Raw genomic sequence first — 25,393 nt, 5'->3', positions numbered from 1 at the left:
TGAATACTTTTAAGGCAGAGGTAGATAGATTCTTGTTAGGCAAGGGAATCAAAAGTTATTGGAGGTAGATGGGAATGTGGAATTAGAAGTACAAACAGATCAGTCAGGATCTTATTGAATGGTGGAGCAGGCTCAAAGGGCCTACTGCTATACCTATTTTGTGTGTTCATTGGAAAATAGCATTTGGTGCAAGTTAGGACAAGGAGCAGAGTTTTGGATGACCTGAAGTTTACCGAGGGTAGATTGTGGGATGCGGGCCAGGAGTATGTTGGAATAGTCAGGTCTGGAGGTAACAAAGGCTTGAATGAGGGTTTCATCAATAGAAATGCTGAGGCAGAGTAGGAGACAAGGGATGTCTCGGAGGTGGAAATAGGCAGAATTAGTGACAATGCAGATATGTAGTTGAAAATTCATCTTGGGGTCAAATACAACATTGATGTTGTGGATGGTCTGGTTAAGCATCATTAAACCAGGGAGAGGGATGGAATCAGTGATTAGGGAGCAGAGTTTGCAGCAGGGATTGGAAATAATGGCTTGAGTCTTCCCAATATTTAATTGGAAGCAATTTCTGCTCACCCGGTACTGGATGTGCTAATCAGTCTGATCATTTAGCAACAAGATCGAGGGAGGTGATGGTGAGTTGGAGTTGGGTACTGTCAGCATATGTGTGAAAATTAATGCTGTATCTTTGGATGATGTTGCTGAAGCCAGCATGTAGATGAGATATCAGAGGGACCAAGAATAGATCCTTGGGAAACACCAGAGGCAACTGTGTCAGAATGGGAAGAGAAGACAACTGATGGTAATTCTATGGCTATAATTAGATATATAAAGATGGAAGCAGGCAAGAGGAGTCCCTTCCAACTGGATGATGGTGGAGAGGTGTTGGAAGAGAATGGTGTGGTCAACCGTGTCAAAGGCTGCAGATAGCTTGAAAAGGATGAGGAGCGATAGTCTTCCTTTGTCACAGTCACATAGGATGTCATTTGTGACTCCGATTAGAGCTGTTGTGGTCTTGTTTGTTTATTTCGTATCTTTACACACACATCTCCCCCTTTGGGGGACAGTGGAGAAGTGTTTGAAGGATTATCAGGCTGATTATCAACATTTTGAGTGGCATCATGAACAATCCTTCCAGGGCCAACAAGTCCTGCAGTGGGACTTGAACCCAAAACTTCTTGCTGGGAGCCAGAGGTACCCATTGAGCCACAAGAGCTTGTTTCAGTATTCATTTTGGCAGGGGGGAAAACCTGATTGGAGGGATTCAAACATGAAGTTCCAGGAAAGATGGGCTCGAATTTGGGAGGCGAAAACACGTTCAAGGACTTTGGGGAGGAAAGGGAGTTTGGAGATGGAGTGGTAGTTTGCAAGGGGAGGAGGTCAAGGATTTTTTTTTTTAAGGAGAAGGGTAGTGATGGCAAATTTGAAGGAGAGAACCTGAGGAGAGAAATCATTAACAATGTCAGCTAACATGGGAGCCAGGAAGGGATGTTGGATGGTAAGTAGTTTAGTGGAAATGTAGTCAAGCGAGCAGAAGCTGGTCTCATGGACAAAATGAGCTTGGACAGGGCATGAGCGGAGTAGAGAAACTAGAGAAAGAACAAATTCAGGGCTAGGGCAGGCAGAGCCTTAGAGAAGGTTTGCCCTGGAGGGCCAGTGGAAGGGAATGAAGTGGCAGAGGCAGCTGATCCAATTGTCTCAATCTCAGTGACAAAGAATTCCATGAGTTCTTTGCAACTGTCATTGAAGGTGAGGGTTGAGGAGAGAGGGGAAAGAGGTTTAAGATGATAACTTGCAGTAGAGAAAATAAGCCAGGGGTTGTCTTTGCATTCCAGGGTGATCCTGGAATAGTGAGTAGTTCTTAGTATATGAGAACTGCACTCTATGGTGTTTTTGGTGGTCGACCCCGTTCTAGCAGTGAATAGCTAAACCAGTTGGCCACCATAACAATCAAGTCTGCATCCCTTGGACTTAAGGAAGTGGAGAGGAGTGTGGGAAAGCCAGAGTGAGAGAGAGTAATGGGTTTAAAAGGGACTAGAGTGTAAAAGGTGGAGGTGAGGGTGTGGTTGAGCAGATTGGTAGCTACAGAAATGTCCTGATGAACAGAGGGTGAAAGGCTAGGCAATTAGGAATTTAGGAGTGCAGGCGGATACAGAAAGGAGTAGGGATTGGTAGGAGAAGCAGGATTTGGATGGAGAGCGATATAAGGAATGAAAGTGAGCAAATGGATTTAAGGTACAGATCAATCATGATGTAATCGAATGGTGGAACAGTAGAGAGGCTGAATGACCTACTCCTGATTTTAAGTCTCTCTATGTGCACATGTACACTATCTGTATAAATCAACTGGTTATTGATTTAAACACTATGGGAGTACTTTGAACATATGGTTCGAGAAAGCTTGCCACTATCTTCTCAAGGTCAACTAGAGATGTACAATATGTACCAGTGAAGTCCACATTCCCAAAACTGGTTATTTTGCATATACTCTCTCACAGAAAAATAATACAATATTAGATAATGTGAAGTTATAATCATGCAACTCTACTTGCAAGTCTGAACAATGGAATCCAGTGTACATCACATGTGCTCGCATATGTGCCCTAAATATTGCTTGGCTAAAATTACCATCTGACATGATACTATGCTGAACATGGCAGGTTTGATCCTTATGACTGCATATTAGCTGAGGAAATTGGGGTTCTTTGATTGACTTAAGTAACCCTAGACTAGAGGGCAGAAAATCATCCAGGGTTCCCATTCCTGATTCAATCCAGTCACTGGAAGTGGAAATTTGGTGAAGATTGGTTTGGCGTGGTGCCTCCAATGGTCAAACAGCTTGCTGAAACTGGATGTCCAGGCTTATGTCTGAATCATGACCATTTCGCTGAACACACAGCAGGGTTCCTGCCAGTCTTGGAACCAGAGCCAGGAAAAGCCACATAAGCATTGGTTATATTTACATTAGGTGTTATTAGGCTTGCTTGTTCCTTGAATTTCTGTCAAGCAAAGTCACAGCTAAATACATGAGTCAATTGTTATCACATGTTCTGGGCACAGCTTTTAATCTGACATTGGATGGTGGCGGTGAAACCAGAAAATGCTGGAAATGCACAGAGCGTCAGTGGGCAGGGAAGGTAGATTAACATTGTGGGTGGGAATTTTGGTCAGAATTGTAGTTCTGGTGAAGGGCTCCAGCAGAAATGTTCATCTACCTTCCTTAGATATTTACTGAGCTAGTGTTCATTTCCTGAATTTCCCATTTGCCCAGTGTGCGTGTTTCTGTTTTTACTATTTCATTGATGAATTGACTCATCTCTTTCCAGTCACAACATCCCACACGGAAGGGATAGAAAGTGCCATTGGCAGCTCCTAAAACAGAGCTTGGAAAAATCTTCAGTAAAGCTGTTAAAACCTTTTCCAGCATCTTCTGCCAAAACTGCCGCCAAAGGATGATGACAATGATGGCGACCAGGATAAAAATAATAGCCACCAAACAGCCAATGAGGATTCGAGTGTTGCTGTCATCCACTTTGTGCATTGGGTTGATATCTGAGAACACAATGGGGAAAATGGGAATTGTTATACTGGATTGCACAAAATGGAATGAGAATAATGTACATTTTCAAACTATGACTCATCATGCTTAAATAACATGTGTACACCTCTGAAAATAACAGGCACAAGTTTCAGATAAAGCAAGGAACATTGTTGTAACCATGCAGTGAGTTGGGGGGGGGGGCAGTATTTGTACAGCCAAAACGTTTTGATGGAAAATAAGCTATAAAATAACACCTTATCTATGCATCTGAGGAGCTAACCATTTTAGGTTCTGACAATTGCACCAATTGCTCAAATCGCTGCTATTATTTCATGAAATTAAGAAACAATGAAGGACTATCCAACGGCAGTTGTTACGTGATGGTACCAAACAGATGTTCTGCACTAGATCTATATTTAAGCAAAAAGGCTAACTTTTTCTAAAGGAAGAATTCTCTGGGAAAACCAAATGGAAAGCATTAAGAGGTCTTGTTCAAATGTCTACTGAGGTTTGAGTTGAATCAATAGCCTCTTACCTTTTTCACTATGGGTTGTGCTGTCTACTTTAACCGTTGGATAAACCCCTGAAGTGTTGTACATTGCTGTGTCTGCAATGAGAAACAATAGTGCCATCATGAAAACGTATTTGATCAGTCAATGGAGACACATCACAAAAGCTGTAGAATTGATCATGAAGCAATAATGTGCTATTCCCAAACAGTTTTACCTAAAAGGCAATGCACCATTAGATGATACTGACAAAACAATTTGTTGGTCAGCTTTGAGGAGGACTAGGCGTAGATATTTGAGAGACTTAAATGGAGGGGTTTCATACTCTTAAAAAAGGGTGAAATGTAAACAGCAGCCCAATTCATGGCCTTATTATATATTGCTCATATATAATGTTAATTTTATTAATTAACATTAATAATATTTTCTGTGTATGATAGAACCTTTCTTAACAGCAATTATATGGTATGTTTCCAGGTTATTTGGAAAAACTAATGTTAAATATAATTCACACATATTGTTGATTAGAACTTGGATTTACTGTTAATTTTAAGTGCCTCTGTTGAGTGGAGAGATTTGTGATACAAATGCACTAAGTGCCTGTACAATTGCATCGGTCAACATAACTGCCAGGCTTACAATTTTACTGTGCATACCAAGAATGGTATAAACATCTGGGACCAGAGAACGTGACTCCCCTACCTCTCATGAAAGATAAAATTTGAAATTGTATTGAGCAAAATTATTAATTAATACATTAATGCATGAGAATGGAGTGCTGCTTTATTTTTTTTAATGAAAGTTACTTCATTTAAAATAAATAACTTAATGACTTCTTTCAAATAGCGAACAAAGGGATTTCATACAAATGCATTCAAGATGTTTTTTACTAATAACACAGTATGATTTTCAACCCCAGGGTATTGAGCCCACTTCCCTTTAGACAAAAAGTGTTGATTAGGAGTCTGAGCTTTTCTCCTCCGAACCCCTACTCCAGCCATAAAGTAGTCTCAAATAAATCATTAGTATTTTATTTGTTACATTCCTTTGATTCTGTGTGCATAATTTTAGACAGCAAAACTTTGCAGAAAAGTATTTTTTGAAACAGTACTTTGTTGGAAACATATTTTTGAAAGGAGATTCTGGAATAATAATAGATTGAGTTTCATTAGGTTTCAGACATATAGGTTCAGTGTTCAACTATGAAGAGAACAAGCATCCATCTTATACAGCGGTAGGTTTTCCTACTAGGAACTGAACAGAGTTGCCCAAAAACCTTTCTCTATAAGAATCTGTAACCTCTACAAGCTGCCTGTGGTTATTTGTTCTAATGTGTGTTAACTTTAGTTCTCTCTTCAGATGCTGTGCCTAACCTGCTGAGTATTGCTAGTATTTTCTATTCCTTACATTTTCAGCATCCACAATCTTCTTTTTATTTCACCACTTGCACCCCTATTTGCCTGACCAAATGATTGCCATGGTTTTAAAAAGTGTATAAGGGAGCTTGTTCCCTGCAAAATGAGCTGAAGATAGATACAGGTGGATGGAGCCAAGAAGCTGTGACGGGGACAGTGAAAAGGGTCATTGGGTGAGAGGTCAATCAAGAAGTTGAGTATTTGACTTGCCAGTGGGTCACTGAACCTAGAGCCAACTGCTACTGCTTCTTTATTAAGGCGCCGAACACAGCATATGAAACACATCGGGGTGGTGAAGGGTAGAAAGTAAAAAAATCACCTCATTTTAACGTTATGTTAAACAATCATAGCAGCCATTTACAAGACTGATTTGGAGCACTGATCTTCCAGATATTGTGGGGTGGTATGTATAAAGACAAGCAGCACGCAGAGGGGAGAAATATCGAAATAATATTGTGGGAATTAGGGGTGAAAACCTTTCAAACAGATATAATTAGCAACTACCTGACTGGAAGGAAATTTCACTGAACATCATCCATATATCTGCAAAGTAGAATTGGCACATGATGGAGTTTGCCATACGATGTTGTAGTGGAACGGTGACAAAGCGAGCACTCGGATTGACATCATCTAGAACCAGAACAGACGTGGCTGGGTTTGGTTCCCATTTACCCGGTTCTGAGCAGAAAAAGCATTGCACTTCCCTGAATATCTTCACCGCCTTTGAGAACATGTTATTGCAATGGACCTGCAGTGATGAAAGGATAAACATTCCATGTTAGATTTGTACACTGTGTTTAACACAAACCATCCCGCCAGCTCCCCCAAATTGGTGTACATGCTATATAAAACAAGTCTTCTCACTTTTAATATGTAACATAGAACACAGCCTTTTGCCATTTATTCATGAAGCACCAATTGGACATTTTCTCGAACAATGCAATCTGCCTTAATCATTTTCAAGTACAATTAAATCTTAGATACAAATCACTCAATTATACACTGCTTTTCCAAACCTTAGTGAAAGCTGCAATACAGTTAGGGAACGTAAGAAACGAAAGCAGGAGTAGTTAATTTAGTCAATCAGGCCTGCTCTGCCATTCAATAAGATCACAGCTCTTCTGAGCATGGCATAAACTTCACTTTCCTGCCTGTCCCCTATAACCCTTAACTACTTGGCCTAAATAGCCAAGTGGTTATGGTACTGGGTTTGTAACCCCAAGATCAAGAGTTCAAATCTCACAATGGCAAACTATGAAACAATGTAACTTCATCTGAATAGGAAAAGATGGAAATGGGTTTGTACTCAAAAGAGTTATAACCCTTAACTGTCTTGTAGATCAACCATCTGTCTAACTCAGCCTTGAATGTATTCAATGACCCAGCCTCCAGTGCTCTCTGTGGTAGAAATTAAGATTAATGACCCTCTGTGAGAAGAAATTTCTCCTCATCTTTATCTTAAATGGGAGACTCCTTATTCTGAAACTGTGCCCCTTAGTTCCACATTTCCCCGACAAGATGAAACATGCTGTCAGGGACTCAAACCTCCACAAAATGTATTCTTGATGGGATTAATTACTTTAATGAAAAAAATACTGTGGATGCTGGAAATCTGAAACAAAAACAGAAAATGCTGCAAAAACTCAGCAGGTCTAACAGCATCTGTGGAGAGAAAAACAGGGTTATCATTTCGAGTCCATATGACTTCATACGGACTCAAAGGGACATACATAGATCAATGAGTGGGCAAAATTTGGCAGATGGAGTGTAATGTGGGAAAATGTGTACATGTCCACTTTGGCAGGAAGAACAGAAAAGCAGTATATTATCTAAATGGAAAGAGATTTCAGAACTCTGAGTTATGGAGGGATCTGAGTGTCCTGGTACATGAATCACAAAAACTTGGTATGCAGGTGTTTAGAAAGGCAAATGGAATGTTGGTGCTTATTGCAAGGGGAATCAAGTATAAAAGTAGGAACGTTTTGTTACAGTTGCACAGGGCATTGACGAGACCACATCTGGAGTACTGTGTACAGTTTTGGTCTCCTTACTTAAGAAAGGATATAATTGCATTAGAAGCAGTTCAGAGAAGATTCACTCAACTGATTCCTGGGATGAAGGGGTTATCTTTTGAGAAAAGGTTAGACAGTTTGGATCTGTATCCATTTGGATTTAGAAGATTGAGAGATAATCTTATTGAAACATTTAAGATTCTGAGGGGAATTGACAGGGTGATTGCCGAGAGGATACTTCCCCTTGTGGGAGATACTAGAACCAGGCACAGAGTTTAAAAATAAGGGGTCTCCCATGTAAGACAAAGATGAAGAGAATTTTTTTCTCTCAGAGGGGTCATTAGTGTATGAAATCCTCTACCCCAGAGAGCTATGGAGGCAGGGCCATTAAATATTTTTATGGCTGAATTAGATAGATTCATGATTAACAAGGGAGTCAAGGGTTATGGGGAGAAGACAGGAAAGTAGAGTTAAGGCCACAATCAGATCAGCCATGATCTTATCAAATGGTGGAGCAAGCTCGAGGGGCCAAATGGCCTACTCTTACTCCTAATTCGTATATTTGTAAAATAGTGGGTTTACTCACTGCCTTTTTGATGATATGGGGCTCACTAGCTATTAAAGTTCTCAATGAATCAGAAGAGGAACTCAAAACTCAGGTGTCCTCCTGATTTCCCCATTCCACTGTCTGTTCAGTCTAGAGTTAGCAAAAACTAGCGATTAAAGTTATGAACAAAAGCTTGACTGGACTGATATCTGCTTATGGCAACTGGCACCTCTGCAGTTGCTACTTTGAGTTTTAATGGAGGTTGACACTTTAATCTGTTGGATATACATGTAATCATGAGCTTTGCTAGTTTACGAGGATTTCTGTTGGGGAAAGATATAGGAATAGAGATCACCTTTCTACCATCATCCAGAAACCTTTCAGAAGCTGATCTATGGAATTGTTCTGACAGAGCTATGAAGAGCCTAATTCTTACAGGAAACTACTTCTAGATCCATTCACACTAACAGGATAAATTAATTCTAACCAGGTAAGTGATGGAGAATATCTGCAAAGGAGAATGAGATTCTCATCTATTTGTAATTGATTATTATTTTAATAATATTTAATAATAATAAAATATTTCATTATGTTATTGATTTATTATTTGTAATTAGGCAGTTAATGCTGTTTATTGCAATACCATTTTCAAGCGTTTCAATTTGTGTGGGTTGGGGCTTAGTGAATCTGAGTTCAAATGAGATATTGCTGTGCCAATCTGACATTTAATTGAAGAGTTTATTGATTCATAAACTGTGACCTGCACAGCTTTCTAAAATATTTTCAAAATGAAAAAACTGAACGAAACATTCCACAGGGGGTTATGTTTGGGTGCCATAGGTACAAATGATGGTGAGTCAACAACAACAACTTGCATTTCTATAGTGCCTTTAATGTAATAAAACTTTCCAAGGTGCTTTACCTGCGTTATCAAGCAGAATTTGACACTCCATGTTAGGAGATATTTAGGCCTGCTGACCTAAAGCTTGGCCAAAGAGCTAGGTTTTAAGGGATGTCTTAAACGAGGAAAGTGAAACAGAGAGGGTATGCCAGAGCTTACGGCCTAGATATTTGAAGACACAGCCACAAATGGCGGAGTGATTAAAATTGGGACTGCTTGGGAGATCAGAACTGGCAGAGCGCAAAGGATTTTAGTCTGTAAGGCTGGAGGAGATCACAAAGAGAGGAGGGGGAGAGGCCATGGAGGGATTTGAAAACAAAGATGAGAATTTTAAAATAAGGCATTGTTTAACTGGCAGCCAATGTTGGTGAATGAGCACACTGGGAGGTGGGAAAAAGGGTAGGAGCTTTTGTACAGTAGCCTTTTGTTAACTTATGACTGTTGGGAGCCATAGAATTACCCATTGGGATACCAAAGTTATGATTTTGTGAGGACTGATAAAGAACAATCATTGTATGGACATTTTGTTTTATAATGTTGACGTGTAAAAGGACAGTAACAATTTATATCTTATTCAATAAATGTCAAACCATACTTCAAAGAGAAGGAAAATATGGGGATTAACTCCAAATGTGTAAGGTTAAAAATATTAGTAGGAGAATATTTGCTCTGCTGTATCTCTCCAAACTGGCTATTGTCCCAGCGTAAGCTTTCATGGTGAGTGTAACAGGCTATTCAGATGTTCCTGAGACCTTCATTAGTGCACTACCTGCAGGCAATACTGAATGGCTATAAGGAGCAGGAGTCCAGATTGATCTTTCCTATCATAGCAAGGAGCAGGGAGACTGGATGCAGAGCCTCCCCTGCCATCCTAGCTGAAATAAGGTAATGATACAGACTTGGGATGGAACTTGGAACTTTTGCTGGTGGACTGGATAAACTCACTGAGCTGGAGGGGGAGCCAGTAACGCTGGTTTTAATTATTTCCCTTTTCTGCCTTTTTTTCCATCTCTTTATGTGGGGATCTGTTCAGCTAATGTAAGCAGTCAAAATATTGGTGATGAGCGCTGACATCTGCTGCTGTGTTATTGTACCCTGTAATGGAAAGGTGAAGGTTCAACTCTTGGGAAATCAAGGTAATTTTCAAAGCACTCCGTTTGACCACCACCCCCACCCCCCCAGTTTCCTGGTTTCCCAGGCTGCCAACACCTTGATTTTAAAAGCACCATCCTTGTTTTCAAATCTTGCCATAGTCTTACCCTTCCCCAACTGTGTAACTTCCTCCAGTTCTGAGCCCTCTGAGCTCTCTGTGTTCCTCCAACCCTGGCCACTTGCGTACCATTGATTTCCATTGCTTCACCAATGGCATTGCCTTTAGATACTTAGGCCCCAAACTCTGGAATTCCTTACCTAAACCTCCGAGTCTGTACCTCACTCTCCTCTTTTAAAATGCAGTTTAAATCCTACCTCTTTAACAAAGCATTTGCACATCTGTCCTAATTTTTTCTTAGTAGCTCAATGTCAAATTTTGTTTGATAATATTCCTATGAAACAGCTTGGAATGTTTCATGTTGAAAATGCTATGTTGTTGATCCATTAACCTAAATCTAAAGACTCTGACCATCAGACATTTACTGATATTCAAAAAGACAGAAATAAAAAAGACAAAGTTTGTACCTTCATTGCTGTGAAATTTCGGACCCGGTCAAACTCAAAGAGGATTTCCACGTAGCCATTTTCAAAGCTGTCATTCCTCCATCCCAAGTAGTCATACCCTGGCCACACATTGTATACATGGCTCTGTGTGAAATCATCCAAACCCCAGACGCCATCTGTCATCTGACCAAGTCCTTCTGAAACCATCCTGGGAACAGGGAGACATGATGACATTTATTCAGAAGCACAGATTAATGTAACAAAATTGGGGTTAAAAGACTCTAAGCATCATTACATGGTTTATGGGATCCAATGTGGGCAAACTAAATTTCTTTGTGTCTATCAGCAGCTTTTTTATTCGATCAAGTGGTAGAAGATTAAGAAAATGAATATATCGATTAGTAACAAAAGCAAAATGCAGCGGATGTGTTGTTCTGATAAAAGGCCATCGGCCTGAAACATGAACTCTGTTAATCACTTTACAGATACTGCCTGACCTGCTGAACATTTCCAGCATTTTCTACTTTTATACCATAGTCCATTAGCTGGATGATTTTTCCAATAATGACGCCTCAGTTTCAATTTTCCACAAAAAAAACCCAGCAACAGTAAAGGGTTAATGGTGGCTGCATTCTTTCTACATTTCTTTAAATAGTCAGTTGTTCTTTTTAAAAAAAAACCATGATGGAAGCACCAAAATAACATATTCCTGTGTTTAATACTTTTTAAATTAGCACTGCTAAATATTTTGTGGTTATATTACCACTGCACGGCAGTGTTCTAACTTGACAATAACATTATCTGAAGACAGATTCACTGCTGCATGAATATGCTGTGATATCCCAATATCATTATATCATAGTTACTCTATTTTTCTAAAATTATTCGATTTAATTTCATCCTATTGCTATAGTTCTGCAGAGATTCTGTTGCTCTGTGTACAGTATTGGTGCTAAAACTGTAGCATTGATGCAAGTGAAATGTGACTTGAATCTCTTATAAAGTAGGGCCCGACCTGATGGATGGAGTTTCAGTCTGCCTCACTGTGGAGTCAATTTGCTGACACATAATTAATACTACATATATCTGGTGCAAAATCAGAACTGCTTTGTACCAATGTTAAACTTGGAGGCTAAGTGTAGTTTTACATGCTCCATTGCTAGAACCAATGAGATAATTAAATAGGTATATTACAGTAACAATTCACTATTTCAAATGACTTATCAGTTCAGTGCCGGCAGATGTTCCATTCTAGTTAGTGGGGAGTTTAGGCTTCAATAAGTTGAGATCTTGTTAAGAAGTAGCTAACAAGTCTCCACAAATTTTAACAATATGCTCTATCCAATAGTGGGTGAAGTTTGCTCTATTTGGAGGGAATGTTCACCATAAGTTAGGCACAGTGTAGCTCACTAAAAATTCATTCCAGTTCACAACTTGATACAATTTTCCCCCAGTGTAAATGCACATGCTATCTCTCTATAAGTTGCTTTTCTTAAACAGAGGATGAATTACTAAGAAATAGAGGACAAACAAATAAACTGTATTTATACATTTGAAGGAATATAACTCCAAAAGCTATCTTTAGGATATGAAGGCTTTAGGGAGGGTGCAGAATAGATTTACGAGAATGTTTTCACTGATGAGAGACCTCAGCCATGTGGACAGACTGGAGAAGCTGGGGTTGTGCTCCTTAAGAGAAGCAAGTTGAATGGAGATTTGGTAGAGCTGTTGAAAATCATGAATGGTCCAGACAGAAATGGGGATATGGTGTTCAAGTACTCCTCAGTAATTTGTTGCTTTTTATGTTCCATCATTGTTTTATAGATGAAAATAGCAACTAATTTGTGCACAGCATGATCCCATATATCAATGAGATGAATGAAGGGTTAATCTGTTATTCAGGATGTTGATTGGGGGGTAACTGTTTGGCAGGACAAGGGGAGAATTTCCCTCCTCTTCTTCAAATAGTGTCAGGGTCAGTTACATTCATCTGAACAGACTCATGCAGCCTTTTTCCGCATTGGTTCATCTGAGCCCTGGCAACCCATCAGCAGCACTCTCAAAATTTAAGATATTCATCAATCTCTGTAGATCACATCTATGTGTAGTAGGATCAGGAAATTAGAACTGTGAAGGAGGTAATGACAACAAGAGAAAATAACAGAAATAACTTGCATTTATCTAGCCCCTTTAACATGGGAAAAGGTCCCAACATGTTTCACAGGAGTATTATCAAACAAACATTGATATCGAGCTAAGGAGGTATATGTTAGAAATTGTGACAAAAGCTGGGTCAAAGAGCATGAGGAGGAGAGAGATGAGAAGTCAGAGAGTTTTAGGGAGAGAATTCCAGAACTAAGTACCAAGGCAGCTGAAGACATGTCCATCAGTGGTAGAGTGAAGGGAGTGGAGAATGCGTAAGTGACCAGAGTTGGTAGAACATAGGACAGCACTTTCTGGTCCCGCCAGCAACAGGCATTGTTGCGGGTGGGATGGGAAAATATGGAGAGAGGCCAAAAAAATTTTGGCCACTCTCCAAATTTTCCCATCCTGCCCGCAATGATGCCAAATGCTGGCAGGACCGGAAATCCCACCCATCGCTCTCGAGGGGTTGTAGGGCTTGAGGTAGGGGGAGGTTTGGTTATCATTACAATTCACTAAAACAAAACTAACTGAACCATGATGACAGAATATGTGACTGCCATCTGTGAAACACAGCAAACTAATTTGCTGAGTGGTATTCAGGCTTCTTGCTGTAAAAAGTTTATGTTTTGGTGAGATCCCATTGCTCAAAAAAAGTTTATTTTCTCTGCACCACATCCTTCTGTAAGACAGAAAGAATTGTTTCAAAATAAGATCAAAATTCTCAAGTGGCTTGGCATCATGTGTTGTGGTCAGCACAACCTCCCGGTCAGAATATTCTACTTGTTTGAGAGATTGAGTTTTTGATTTAATAAGAAGCTACGTTTGATAGCAAATAATTTTAGAAAAGTGAAAGTGGCTAAAAAGAAAACCATTTTTAAGATGGATACATCTTTAGGTAAGAGTTTGGACCCTATACATTGTGCTGTATTTAATGATAATATATACCAGTTTCTCTCCTTTGTTTCTTCCCAACTATATTCCTCACAACCTCCTCAACACATTTGCTTTGTACTGCAGCATGTAACCAAGTTCATTGAGGCCAAGTCTAATCATAACTACAGAAAATAGTGTATGAGAAAAGTGTGCTTGGAGGGAAGAGCTAAAAGAAACTTGTTAAAGAGAGTGTAGGACATCTTACCTTGAACTAATTGCACCGTCATAGACTGAATCATTCAAATAAACAGTGGGACTCCTGGATGAGAAAATCTGGTGACCAACTGGGCTACTGTAAGACACTAGACCATCTGCATAAAGACATAAACAGGTCAAATCAAAGACATGCTCACTGAGATTTAACCATTTTACAAATTTTGGTGGATATTTGTACTCCCTCCACTCGATGGAAACTGAACAATATGAGAGTTAAACTCAAAGTTGACCCACTTACCAATCTGTTTCCATCCCAAGGCCACCTAAACGTTGGCTGGCTGGATCCTCAAGAATTGATGCTAATCAGGGTGTATTACATTGCTCGGATCCCAAAGCCTTTTGCATGGCCAAGTGAGTGGGTTGTCTGCTGTAGAGACTCTGCTGACTAGGAGGAGTTTGGCCAGAAGCATAGGCCCTCCAAGGTAAGTAAAAAAAAATGTCCACTGAGGGGCCAGGAGGAGCAGAGGTTTTCCACTGAAGCACACAACAAATAGTTTGAGCCACTGATGCCCAGGCTCCTTCCAATTCTGTATTCTCGAACCTTCCACCATGCTCCTACTGATGACACTTCTTGCCAGGTCCCCCAATATTGCACAGGTTCAATCATGGGAAGCTGCCCATCTGAGAATGGGCTTATATTGCAATGAGAACTGGCTATTAAAGTAGACTGTGCATTGCACATGCACACCTTGGTGGGTCTGCCCAGACATTCAGCTAACTGCCAGCTCAGCAGTTATAACATGCCCTATTCAATTTTACTCTCAACTCAAAGAAGCAATGAATTCTCCAGTCTAAAGTTTCATTGAAAATTATAGTATCACATTTCATTTTGAATTTTTGCCAACTTTACCACATAATCATCAATAGGAGGAATTTTATCTGCAATCCCCCTCCCCTCTCAAAGTACTCAGGCTAGCTGCCTCCCTCAACTACTATCACCATTTAATTCATTATGTGAGAACTCAGCTTTTGCCAGATGGTTAGCATGTTTACTTATAATAATAGTGAGCACAGTTCATACAATTACATAGAATTTAAAAGCAGAAAACAGGCCACTTGGCTCAATAAGTTTATGTCAGTAACAAAAACAAAAATACCTGGAAAAACTCAGCAGGTCTGGCAGCATCTGCGGAAAGGAACACAGTTAATGTTTCGAGTCCGAATGACCCTCCAACAGAACTAAGTACAAATAGAAGAGAGGTGAAATATAAGCTGGTTTAAGCGGGGGGTGGGACAGGTAGAGCTGGATAGAGGGCCAGTGATAGATGGAGATAACCAAAAGATGTCACAGACAAAAGGACAAAGAGGTGTTGAAGGTGGTGATATTATCTGAGGAATGTGCTAATTAAGGGTAGAAAGTAGGACAAGCAAGATACAGATAGCCCTAGTGGGGGTGGGGTGGGTGGAAGGAATTTAAAAAGGCTAAAAGGTAGAGATAAAATGGATGGAAATACATTTAAAAATAATGGAAGTAGGTGGGAAAAGAAAAATCTATATAAATTATTGGAAAAAAGTTGGGGGGGGGAATAATCGGAAAGAGGGTGGGGATGGAGGAGAGAGTTCATGATCTAAAATTGTTGAACTCAATATTCAGAACTGTCGAAGGGTCATGAGGACTCGAAACGTCAACTCTTTTCTTCTCCGCCGATGCTGCCAGACCTGCTGAGTTTTTCCAGGTAATTCTGTTTTTGTTTTTGTTTTGTAACTTTAAAGACCTTTATCAGGTCACCTCTCTGTTATCTCTGTTCTAGAGAAAGGAGTCCCAGCTTGTTGTAACCTTCCTGATAAGTATACCCTCACAGATCTGGTATGGTCAGAAGTAATCGATTGGACACAGATACTCTGGGGTGTCTTGAAGATGTCATAAGGTGCCATATAAATGCAACTGTTTTCTTTACATCCACTGTTAACATTCGCATGCTGCGAATTCCTAAATTAGTTTAAAATAAACAGGCCAGCTATTGTTTCGTGATTGTGAGCCACATTATGCTGCCAATCTGCAGCACTGCAGAAGGTTTGGGGTTTGTGTCCAGAAGAAAAACCAAAATGTGTTTCAATCACCAGGGATAATGATAGCTAAATCGTTGATTACTGTAGGTCTGATTGAGTCTCTTTTTTGCAGTTTAGCAAGACCAAATTGGTGCTGCCTTCGCAGGCTATAATGACGCAGATTTACCAGAAATGTAACAAGAACCCAGAACTATAAGGAGGAAGTGTTCTAAAGAGGCTGCACTGACAACCAGGATCATCAGCTGAAGCAGGGTTCTAGTTGTATAAGATTCTGCCTCGATTAAATAGTCATCAGGCATCTCAGTTATTCAACAATTTTATTTTTTTGGATGACAAACCAGAACATACGGACATAGGAAATAGGATCGGGAATAGGTTCATTCGGCTCTGCCATTCAACGACATCATTGTTGCTCTTCTACTCAACACCATTTTACCACACTATCCCCATTTCCCTTGATATCTTTAACATGCAGAAATCTATCACTCTCTGTCTTGAACGTACTAAATGACTGAGCCTCCCAGCCCTCTGGGGTAGAAAATTCGAAAGATTCAAACCCTCTGAGTGAAGAAATTCATCATCACCTCAGTGTAAATGGCCTACCCTCTTATTCTGAGTCTGCGTCCCCTGGTTGCAGACCATCCAGCCAGGGGAAACATCCTTCCTGCATCTCTCCTGTCAAACCCTGTAAAAATTTTGTATTCTTCAGTGAGAAATTCAATGAAAAGAAGAGCTGGGCATCCTTTTTGTTACTGATGTAAGTAGCTTAATGACACGTTTCAATGTGATTTACATCAAGGTGTATTGGAAGGTTTACAAGCATTTTTTCTCAAAGGTAGTGCACTTTAACCTTTCACCAGTGGAGATTATATAGGCTGAGTGGATGGTTGGGGCATAATCTTTATTTCAGCTTCAATGCCCTTATCTCCCTAAATCCCTACCCTTTAATACCTCTCTCCCTGTTTTCAGAAAGTTTCTTGAAACTCTTCTCTTCAAATATGTTTTCTTATCCCCCACAACCACAATAATCCTTCTGTTTCCCTTTTCCGTTATGATCTGTGTCCATCTTGCTCCTTCACCTTGTAAAGTAGGTTGGAAAATGTAAATAATTGTTGGCAGGATTGTTTTGGGTTTAAATGCCAACCAACCACAAGGTGAAACCCATTTTTTAAATTCATTCATGGGATGTGAGCGTCGCTGGGTAGGCCAGCATTTATTGTCCATCCCTAGTTGCCCTTGAGAAGGTGGAGGTGAGCTGCCTTCTTGAACTGCTGCAGTCCATGTGGTGTAGGTAACCCACAGTGCTGTTAGGGAGGGAATTCCAGGATTTTGACCCACTGACAGTGAAGGAATAGGGACATATTTTCAAATCAGGATGGTGAGTGGCTCAGAGGGGAACTTGCAGGTGGTTCCCATGCATCTGCTGCTGTTGTCTATCGAGGTGGTAGAGGTTGCGAGTTTTGAAGGTGCTGTCGAAGGAACTTTGGTGAGTTACTGCAGTGCATCTTGTAGATGGTACACACACTGTTGCCACCGTGCCTTGGTGGTAGAGGGGGTGCCAATCAAGCGGGCTGCTTTGTCCAGGATGGTATTGATCTTCTTGGGTGTCAATGGAGCCGCACTCATCCAGACCAGTCCCAAAATAGGTCATCTTGGGAGAATCTGATTTTTACATTCTCTTCCTACTTCAATTCACCTCACAAAGTGATGTTGCTGTATTTGAAGCATTATACATGCACACATATGCTTAAACAAACACACACTCTCATCTTAAACGCGTTGCTGTGGTAAAGTGAGGTACTCTGTCCATTTAAGAGAATGCAAGTGTGACAGCACTGACTAATCACTGTACAGTGTGGGCAACTGGGAACTATAAGTCAAGTTCTGGAAGTTTCTGAGGGAGCATCTCTGAATGATCCGGTGCTCTGCCCTATGTCTCAATAAACCATCACTGTTTATTCTTCCATCAGTCTCTCCCCGTTATAGCAACTGAAGAGAACATAGGAAGGTATGCAGTTAGAGTTCAGTTGGCCAACAAACTCATTTACTTAAGACATAAAACTTGCTTTCAAACTCATCCATGACCTTGCACCTCCCTATCTCTGTAATCGCCTCCAGCTATACTGAGTTATCTGTGCTCCTCAAATTCTGCTTTCTTGAGCAACCCCAATTTTAATTACTCCACCATTGGTGTTTGGGCCTTCACTCCTTACACTCTGAATTCCCTCCGTAAACCCCTCTGTCTCTCTACCACTCTTTCCTCCTTTAAGGTGCTCCTTAACACCTACCTCTTTGACCAAGCATTTGGCATCTACCCTAAGAATGTCTTTTGTGGTTTGCTGTCATATTTTGTTAATAATGCTCCTGTGAAGTGCCTTGTGACATTAAAGGCGCTATATAATTGCCAGTTGTTAATGTTCCATACACATTCACAGACGCATACATAAACGCATGTACAGGAAAGGTACCTTGAGTATATTGCCATTGTTGGATGAAATTGGATGTAGTGGAGGTAATCCCACATCGGCTACTCAGAATGAAGTGGAAATACGAAAGGGCAGCAGAGATGCCAATATCACTTGATCAAAGCCTGCCTTTAACATATTGTATTATTTTTTGAAACTGTTCACGCACTTACCTAACCACTCACATCCATAGAGCTCCACTCTCATACACACACTCATGGAGTGATCAGTAATTGGTATGAACCGGACAAATCTAGCTATCACTGGTGGCTCCAGATCTCTCAGTACAGCATCATATGGGTTTGCATTTCCTTCAATCACCTGAAGAAGAAGATACAAAAACACAGGTTAAAATGAGACAAATCTTGCTTTCACATACTTGGGCCTTTCAAGATTTTGAGTGAAGGTTTGTGTTAGACTTCACTCAGTGGCAGCACTCTTGCCTCTGAGTCAGAAGGTTGTGGGTTCATACCCTACTTGAGAGCTTTTGGTTCTGATTTTAAAGTGAAGAGTGGCACGGTGTGTGAGAACTGCAAAGCGAGCTGCAACCCGGAGTGTCCAGGGTTGTTAAGTTTATGAAAGGCTGTATGTAAATGCAAGTCATTATTTTTCTTCATACATTACAGCTGAAAATTCATGACTGCCCCAATCACTAAATGTACATGTATATAGCACTTTGTAAAATGATTATATGTATGTTGTTGTATATATTGTACGTAATATTGCATATAATCAATGTGTTGTTGAAAAAAGTTAACACATCTTTGTTAAGTTCTGAACTGATGGCAGAACCTCAGTAAATTATTCATAGACATAATGAAATGTACAGGAACAGAGAATAAGAGAATTTGAAGAGAAACAGGCTTCCATTTATATAGTATCTTTCATGATTTCACAACCTCCCAAAACTGTTAACAGCCAATGCATACCTTTGAAGTCTAGCTCACTGCTGAAATGTAGAAAACATGGTAACCAATGGGCTGGATATTACCGGCCATCTAGAAGAGGGCTGGGAGGCATGGAAGCACGTAAAATGGCCAACGAAAGTGGGGGCGGAGTGCCCCTCACCTTCCCACTGCCATAGTATTTTAACAGTGGTGGGGAAGGTGGAGGATTGCCCTCCACCCAGGGGTCAATTCCTGTGATTGGCCAATTAAGAGACACTTCCCATCACTTCTGGCATTTTATCAGTGGTGAGTGGGCCATCTGTTGCGGTGAGAGACCACCTGGTGAGCCCTAGTGCTGTCCCTGCGGGCTTGTTGGGGGGGAGGGAGCAGGCTGGTCATGGTGGTGTACTCCAATTGGATACCCTGTGGCCCACAGAGGAGCAACCCTCCCCCCCGCCTACCCAGTGGCAAATGCCATCCCCCAGCCCCTCAGCCCTCACCAATCCCATCCTCCTTGAACCTGATTGGAGCCTGCCTGACTGGCCATGGTGATCCCAAACCTCACTTAGCAGTTGCGAGGATAGCCTGCTCCCATGGCCTTCTCTGCTAGGTGCTGTGCTAGCACTGTTCCCGGTGGTGCTGCTGAGTCTGCAGAGCTGCTGGCCTTCCGATTGGCCCATCCTTTAAAAGGAAGGCAACCTCAGCTCATTAGTTGCTGGAAGGCCAAAGAATGCAGCTGGGTGTCCCACAAATGGTTAGGGTGGGACTGCACCTGGCATTCGGGCCCATCGTCAGAACCCATGCCGCACCGATCAAATTCCAACCAATTTGTGTGCAACAAGGTCCTAGAACAGTAATGTGATACTGACCAAGTAATCTATTTTAGCAGTTGCTGGTTCAAGGGATAAATGTTGGCCAGGGTGTTGGGAAGAACTCCGTTGTTCTTTCAATAAAGCAGTGGGATCTTTTATGTTCCCCTGAGGGGGCAGGCAGGGCCTTGGTTCAATGGCTCATCCTGAAAGATGGCATTTTAGGCAGTACACTTGCTCGGTACTGCACTGAAGTGTCAGTTTACATTATGTACTTAAATCTCTGGACTGCGGCCTGACACCATGAAATAGGGTGAATTACAAATCAGGTACAGAATGAGGAATACAGGGCGGAATCTTCTGGGCCCACCAGTACTGGGTGGCTTGGTGGGTGGGGAAACCTAATTTTGTGTGAGGTCAAAAATCACTTTCCTGACAGCAGGATGAACTTTAGCAATCAAGGGCAGAATCTTGCCTTTGTCGGGCAGGCTCAGCAGGGGAGGTCAGGAAGCTGATCGCCGCCCACGATCAGAGCTACAAGGTGATTTCACGCTGGCGGGCCAATTAAGACCTGCCCAGCGTAAAACGCAAGCGGCACTGCTCACGCTGCCTGTGTGGGTTGGGGAGAGGAGGGTGTGCAAAGCGAGCCCGGACTTCGTGCATGCATGCAAGCTTCATAATCTCCCTGAGGCACAGAGTTGCTTCAGGGCGATGAAGAGTTATATAAAGAAAATAAAAATGTAATGAATCATGTCCCCTCATGTTACAGAAGGAGGCCATTTGGCCCATTGTGTCTGCACCAGCTCTCCAAATGAGCATTATGACCTAGTGCCATTGCCCTACCTTTTCCCCATAACCCTGCACATTGTTTCTATTCAAATAACCATCTAATGCCCTCTTTTATGCCTCGATTGAATCTGCCTTCACCACACTTCCAGGCAGTGCATTCTGGACCTGAACCACTCGTTGTGTGAAAAAGTTTTTTCTCACATCACACTTGCTTCTTTTGCAAGTCACTTTAAATCTGTGCCCTCTTGTTCTTAACCCTTTTACAAGCAGGAACAGCTTCTCCCCATCTACTCTGTTCAGCCCCCTCATGATTTCGAACATCTCTATCAAATCTCCTCTCAGCCGCCTTCTCTCCAAGGAGAACAGTCCCAACCTCTCCAATCTATCCTCATAGCTGAAGTTTCTCATTGTTGGAACCATTCTTGTAAACCTCTTTTGCACTCTCTTCAATGTGTTCACATCCTTCCTAGAGTGTGGCACCCAGAACTGTACACAATATTCCAGCTGAGGCCTAACGAGTGTCTTATATAAATTCAGCATAACCTCCCTGCTCTTGTACTCTATGCCCCAATTGATAAAGCCCAGGATACGATATGCTTTATTAACTGCTCTCTCCACATGTCCAGCCACCTTCAATGATCTATACATCTATACACCCAGGTCTTTCTGCACCCCTTTCAAGATTCCACCCCTTATTTTATATTGTCTGTCCGTGTTCTTCCTACCAAAATGCATCACCTCACACTTCTCCACATTGAATTTCATCTACCACCTATCTGCTCACTCCACCAACTTGTCTGTACCCTCATTAAGTTCCATACTGTCCTCCTCACAATTCACAACACTCCCAAGCTTCATAACATCCGCAAACTTTGAAATTGTCCCTGCACACCAAGATCTAAATCATTAATATATAATCAGGAAAAGCAGGGATCCCAATACCGACCCCTGGGGAACTCCACTATAAACCTTCCTTCAGCCCGAAAAATATCCATTGACCATTGCTCTCTGCTTCCTATTTTTCAGCCAGTTTTGAATCCACATTGCTACTGTCCCTTTTATTCCATGAGCAATAACTTTTCTCACAAGTCTGTTGTGTGGCACTGTGTCAAATGCCTTTTCAAAGTCCATGTACACCACATCAACAGCATTACCCTCATCGACCTTTTCTGTTACCTCTTCAAAAAACTCCAGCAAGTTAGTTAAACATGATTTCCCCTTTAGAAATCCATGCTGGCTCTTCCTTTTTAACCCATATTTTTCCATGTGACTACTAATTCTATCCCGAATAATTGTTTCTAGAATCTTGCCCATCACTGAAGTTAAACTGACTGGTCTGTAATTGCTGGGCCTATCCTTACAGCCATTTTTGAACAAGGGCATGATGTTTGCAATTCTCCAGTCCTCTGGCAACACCCCGCCCCCGTGTCTAGGGAAGACTGAAAGATTATGGCCAGTGCCTCTGCAATTTCACCAAAAATAAAACTTCAAATCAGGATTTTAAAATAAAATGCCTCGAAGGCACAATCTCTCTCAGATCCTAGTTATATTTCAGTATAGTCAAAACAAAAACAGTTTGGTTTTTTTGTGTTGGATACCATTATGGGCTCCATTGATTAGAAATTGGAGCTTTATGAGATAACGAGACACCACAAACCAAAAATCAGTCTGATAGTTTTAGTGATCAGGTCATCTCAGAAGAGCAGCTGAGGCTCCTGCATGCAAAATGGAGAATTACGATGATGTTAGAGACTCTCAGACACACCGCAATATTTATTTAATTCTGTCTGATTTGAATCATTGCAACGCTTTTGAATTTTGTCTCCTGGGTCGTTACAATTGAAGCATTTTGTTATTGAATGCTGTTAATAAGTATAAAGATTTTTTGTCACGTGACAAAGACGGGACATCTTCCGTGATGGGGTGGAATTTTATGGCCCCATCCCGGCGGCATTGAGGGTGGAGCTGTAAAATGCAATGAGCCTTTCAAAAGTCCATTGACGTCGGCTGGACTGTAAAATTCTACCCATGATGGGAAGCCATTAGTACTACGGGACAAAAACAGAATTACCTGGAAAAACTCAGCAGGTCTGGCAGCATCGGCGGAGAAGAAAAGAGTTGACATTTCGAGTCCTCATGACCCTTTAGCAGAACTGGGTGAATCCAAGGAGAGGGGTGAAATATAAGCTGGTTTAAGGTGGCGGTGGGGGTTGGGTGGGGGGAGAGAAGTGGAGGGGGGTGGTGTGGTCGTAGGGACAAGCAAGCAGTGATAGTGATAGGTATTAGTACTACAGGGTTTAGTTGTCTGATAAATAACACTGTTTTACAATCTTACTTGTATCATGAAATAGTAATTTGTGACTGTGAGCATGTTGAATTTTTAATTTCCCTTCACTGTGCACCTCATTACAGTGTCATTACTATATATAATGTAATGAGTGCTTATTGTATATTGATCATGTTCATTACATATTTCATAGTGACAGGGTTTGTTGTATATTCAATATGGCCAGTGATTGCTGTGCATTGCATACTGATCATATTTGCTATTTATTTCATACAACTGCATTAGTTTTATGTGATACACCAATAATCTTTGCCAAATAGGATTAAGTTCATCAATCCCCTGCTCCCAGCAAGGGGCTGTGTCCTACAGGTAAAAGAATCCAGAGTTTCTCCCATCGTTGCCAAATATTGGCCAAAGCATGGGAGCAGGCTCCCTACCTCAAATCACAGCCCACAAAATAGACAGGGCCTACATGGGTTTTGTAAGATCCTAAAGCCAGAGTAGGGAGGAAGAAGATACTCTAATGAAAGATGCAATTGGTGCTTTATTTGTTCACTGGATGTGTGATTGGACTTTCAACTGAGATTAAATCAGACACATTGGGTGCATTTTGAATTTGGGCAATTGTGTAGAACAGGCAATATTGATTCAGCCACTTGTTATACATCTCTTCCAATTTAACCAAGGTCAAAATTACCCCTACTGTAGTTGCATTTGTTCAGTTTAATTTATTCCAATTGAGCTTAGTTGGAAGATCAATACTTAAACTCGCAAGTTATATTTAACTATAGTATATTTTATTGACCATCTGTGCTCCAGCCACAGAATGTAGATGTTACCAAACACCACTGAGCAATGATTTCACCTGCTACCTTTCACAGGTGAACCAAATATTTAGCATGCCTTTATTGTCTAATTTACCTGTCTCCCATGTCGATTTTTCCACGAATTCCATCGTTTTCCATCCCTACTGTAGTCGAGCCGATACATCTGAGCAAACTCATTGCCATGACCTCCAGCATGGCGCCCCTGAGTTCCCACAAGGGTAATAAAGTGCAGAGTTCGCAGGTCAACCTGAAGAAATTCCATGTCCTCAGGATCTACTGGACCATCTGGACACCAGGCTCCATCCCCTTCTTCAAAATCCAGTCTGTGGGACAGCAAGAGACTTTGTCACTGCTAGGGTTATGGTGGCAGAACACAATAGTGTTCCAGTTGACTGCTTGAAATATTACTGCTATCTGGACAAGTGAACAAAGAACAATTTGGTGGAAGTGTGAAGGGTGAAATAGGATCACAGAATGGTTACAGCAATTCCACCCGTTGTGCTCTCTGCAAAAGCAACTCCGATAATCCCAACTAAAAACAGAAGTTGCTGGAAAAACTCAGCAGGCCTGGAAGCATTGTGGAAAGAGAAACAGTGTTAATGTTTTGAGTCCAATATGACTTTTCTTCAGAACTCTCACTCCCCCGCTCTATCCCCGCAGCACTTTAATTTTTTTCTCTTCAGATAATGATCCAATTTCCTTTCGAAAGCCATGTTAGAACCTGCCTCTGCTTTCAGGCATTACATTCCAGATCCTAACCACATGCTATGTTTAAAAAAAAGTTTTTCCTCATGTGGCCTTTCATTCTTTGCTATTCAGCTTAAATCAGCGTCCTCTCATTCTTAACCCTTCCACCAATGGGAACAGTTTCTCTCTATCTATTCTGTCTAGATCCCTCATGATTTTGAACACCTCTATCAAATCTCCTCTTGACCTAAGGAAAACAACCCAACTGCCCCAATCTATCCATGTAACTGAAGTCCTTCATCCTGGAACAACTCTTGTGAATCTTTTCTGCACCTTCTCAATTGCCTTCGCATCCTTCCTAAAGTATGGTACCCAGAATTGGATGCAATATTTCATTTGAGGCCTAACCAGTTTTTTAAAGATTTGCCATAATTTCCTTGCTTTAGCACTGTATAGACTGATTTTTTTAGCCCGCAGAATCCCATATGCTTACTTTGTCTACCAACCTGGCCAACTTCAACCATTTGTGCACATTTACCCCCACATTTACCTCTACTCCTACACCCGGTTAAGAATTTGTTTTTTATTCGTTCATGGGATGGGGGTATCGCTAAGCCAGCATTTATTGCCCTTCCCTAATTGTCCTTGAGAATTGAATGGCTTGCTGGGCCATTTCAGAGGGCATTTGGGGGTCTGGAGTCACATCTATGCCAGACCAGCTAAGGACAGCAGATTTCCTTCCCTAAAAGACATTAGT

The 25,393-nt window shown here is 41.2% G+C and overlaps 1 protein-coding gene across 2 annotated transcripts in view; it reads right to left on the bottom strand.

The window, feature by feature from the left end:
- Positions 1-25,393, bottom strand: part of ddr2a (discoidin domain receptor tyrosine kinase 2a) — a 174,823-nt gene that overhangs the window by 33,753 nt on the left and 115,677 nt on the right. For both annotated transcript variants that reach the window (XM_041208395.1, XM_041208396.1), the window contains 7 exons: positions 24,044-24,272; positions 18,524-18,671; positions 13,865-13,970; positions 10,603-10,789; positions 5,970-6,213; positions 4,077-4,148; positions 3,416-3,552 (listed from right to left, as the gene is read on the bottom strand). In XM_041208395.1, coding sequence (XP_041064329.1) covers positions 3,416-3,552; positions 4,077-4,148; positions 5,970-6,213; positions 10,603-10,789; positions 13,865-13,970; positions 18,524-18,671; positions 24,044-24,272 — 1,123 coding nt within the window. The remainder of the gene's footprint in view (positions 1-3,415; positions 3,553-4,076; positions 4,149-5,969; positions 6,214-10,602; positions 10,790-13,864; positions 13,971-18,523; positions 18,672-24,043; positions 24,273-25,393) is intronic.

This window comes from Carcharodon carcharias, chromosome 16 (genome assembly GCF_017639515.1).
Source record: "Carcharodon carcharias isolate sCarCar2 chromosome 16, sCarCar2.pri, whole genome shotgun sequence".
Taxonomy (NCBI): Eukaryota; Metazoa; Chordata; class Chondrichthyes; order Lamniformes; family Lamnidae; genus Carcharodon; species Carcharodon carcharias.
Note: the sequence above shows the minus strand (reverse complement) of the source record. Positions and strands in the feature narration are given on the sequence as shown.